A 1,660-nucleotide genomic window follows, 5' to 3' on the forward strand; every position below is an offset into this window, starting at 1 on the left:
TCTATGAATGCCTCTTCCACTTCTTCTCCTTGTTCCTTCTACTCTTGGGCTCAAAATACACACACGTAAGATCAATCCTTAAAACGTGTGTGTAAATCCGCACGCCTATATATAAATTAATTGAGGTTCATGCTTATTGATTACATATCATACATATGTCTTAACTACTACTGATTATTATTTTACACAAAATTGTTTATTTATTGTGTTGTAACTTTATAGTTTTATAAGATCCCACATATAAATTTAAAGATCATACTATTTTTTTCCTACTAGTATCTGGTAAACAGTAGACATAATCGAAACCAACACATAAGCAAATTGACAAAAACAGAGTCTACCAGTTTAGGAACACAACAACGCACTAGTGACACAAGAGACAAGATTTTTGAGTGATGACATTAATCATATAGAAAGCCAAAATCTATATGACAAAAAGTGCCGAGAGACTAACAAAAAAAAAACCATTAATCATATAGAAAGCCCAAATCTATTGAAAATATATAACACAATAGTCATTGTAACATTGATTACTCTCATCGTAATCAATGAACCACAAGAGCAACAAGTTGTTACGAAAATTAAGTAGGAGTGAGAAACATGGTTTTCTCGTTCGATTGATCACAAAGATAACCGTAGAAACTAACCATACTCGCAACAAAACCAACAAAACCAAAACTAACCAAACCCCTAAACCGCTTCGTCTTCATCTTCTCGGTTTTTCTCTTCGCCAACTTCTCCTCTAACGAAGCATCGTCTTTATATTCTTCGTGCAACGTTTCAACCAACGAGCGAACCAAACCGGTCTCATCATCAACATTGACACCACCATCGCCACCACTTTCCAAACTCGGCATGTTCGGTTCGTTGATTGGACCGGTCAATTCCTTGAAAGCCTCTTCAAGTTCGGTTAACCTCTTAGCCATGCAACGAAGTTTCATCATCTCTTCTACTCCTTCTTCACCTTCCTTAACCGACGATATCTCCGCCGCTAAAAGGGTATGCGTGAAAACAAACCGGACTTTGAATTCCCGGTACGCTATAGTATGATCACCATTACCAGAACCGATTTCTTCTAGCAAACACTCAAGTTCTTCGAGTTTCTTCTCCAAGATTGTGTTTGTTTTTGCCGTCGTCGTCGTCTTCATCCTTTTCTTAACCATTTTGGTTATTTTTTACTCCCATTTACGAAAGATTTTAAAATAAAACAACTTCTCGTGTACTTGTAGTGGGTTGCGACGGTTTTTTTGTGAAATACATTACACGTGTTATATAATGTAACAGTTTGATGCCAAGTTACGTGACCATATTAAAATCCACGTCGGCACTCTAGTTTTGCCTCCCTCGACGATATCGATATATCTTGGTAGGGATCTGAACCTTCTAAATGGCTTGGAAGGTTTCAGGACTGTTCCCAAAATTCAATTTCCCGCTCCCTCTGTTCCCAAATCCAGATGCCCTCGTTTTCAAAAGCCCTAATTATTATCTTCTTGAAGGTGATATTTTCCAGCCAAGTGGTCTTCTTACTGGTGGGAGTCGCAATCGCAAGTATGTCTTTCTTTCTTGAACGCTTAGATCCAGCCAAGTGGTCTTCTTACTGGTGGGAACGAGAGACGTTCTTCTCTAACAATTTTTTTTATAATATATATCCTTTATACTA

General features: G+C 37.7%; 1 protein-coding gene across 1 annotated transcript; it reads right to left on the bottom strand.

Annotated features, from left to right (window-relative positions):
* Positions 472–1,173, bottom strand: LOC104740064. Its single transcript, XM_010460577.1, has one exon. The coding sequence runs from the start codon at positions 1,161–1,163 to the stop codon at positions 582–584; it is 582 nt and encodes a 193-aa protein (XP_010458879.1). The 5' UTR covers positions 1,164–1,173; the 3' UTR covers positions 472–581.

The sequence above is a fragment of the Camelina sativa genome, chromosome 2 (genome assembly GCF_000633955.1).
Source record: "Camelina sativa cultivar DH55 chromosome 2, Cs, whole genome shotgun sequence".
Taxonomy (NCBI): domain Eukaryota; kingdom Viridiplantae; phylum Streptophyta; class Magnoliopsida; order Brassicales; family Brassicaceae; genus Camelina; species Camelina sativa.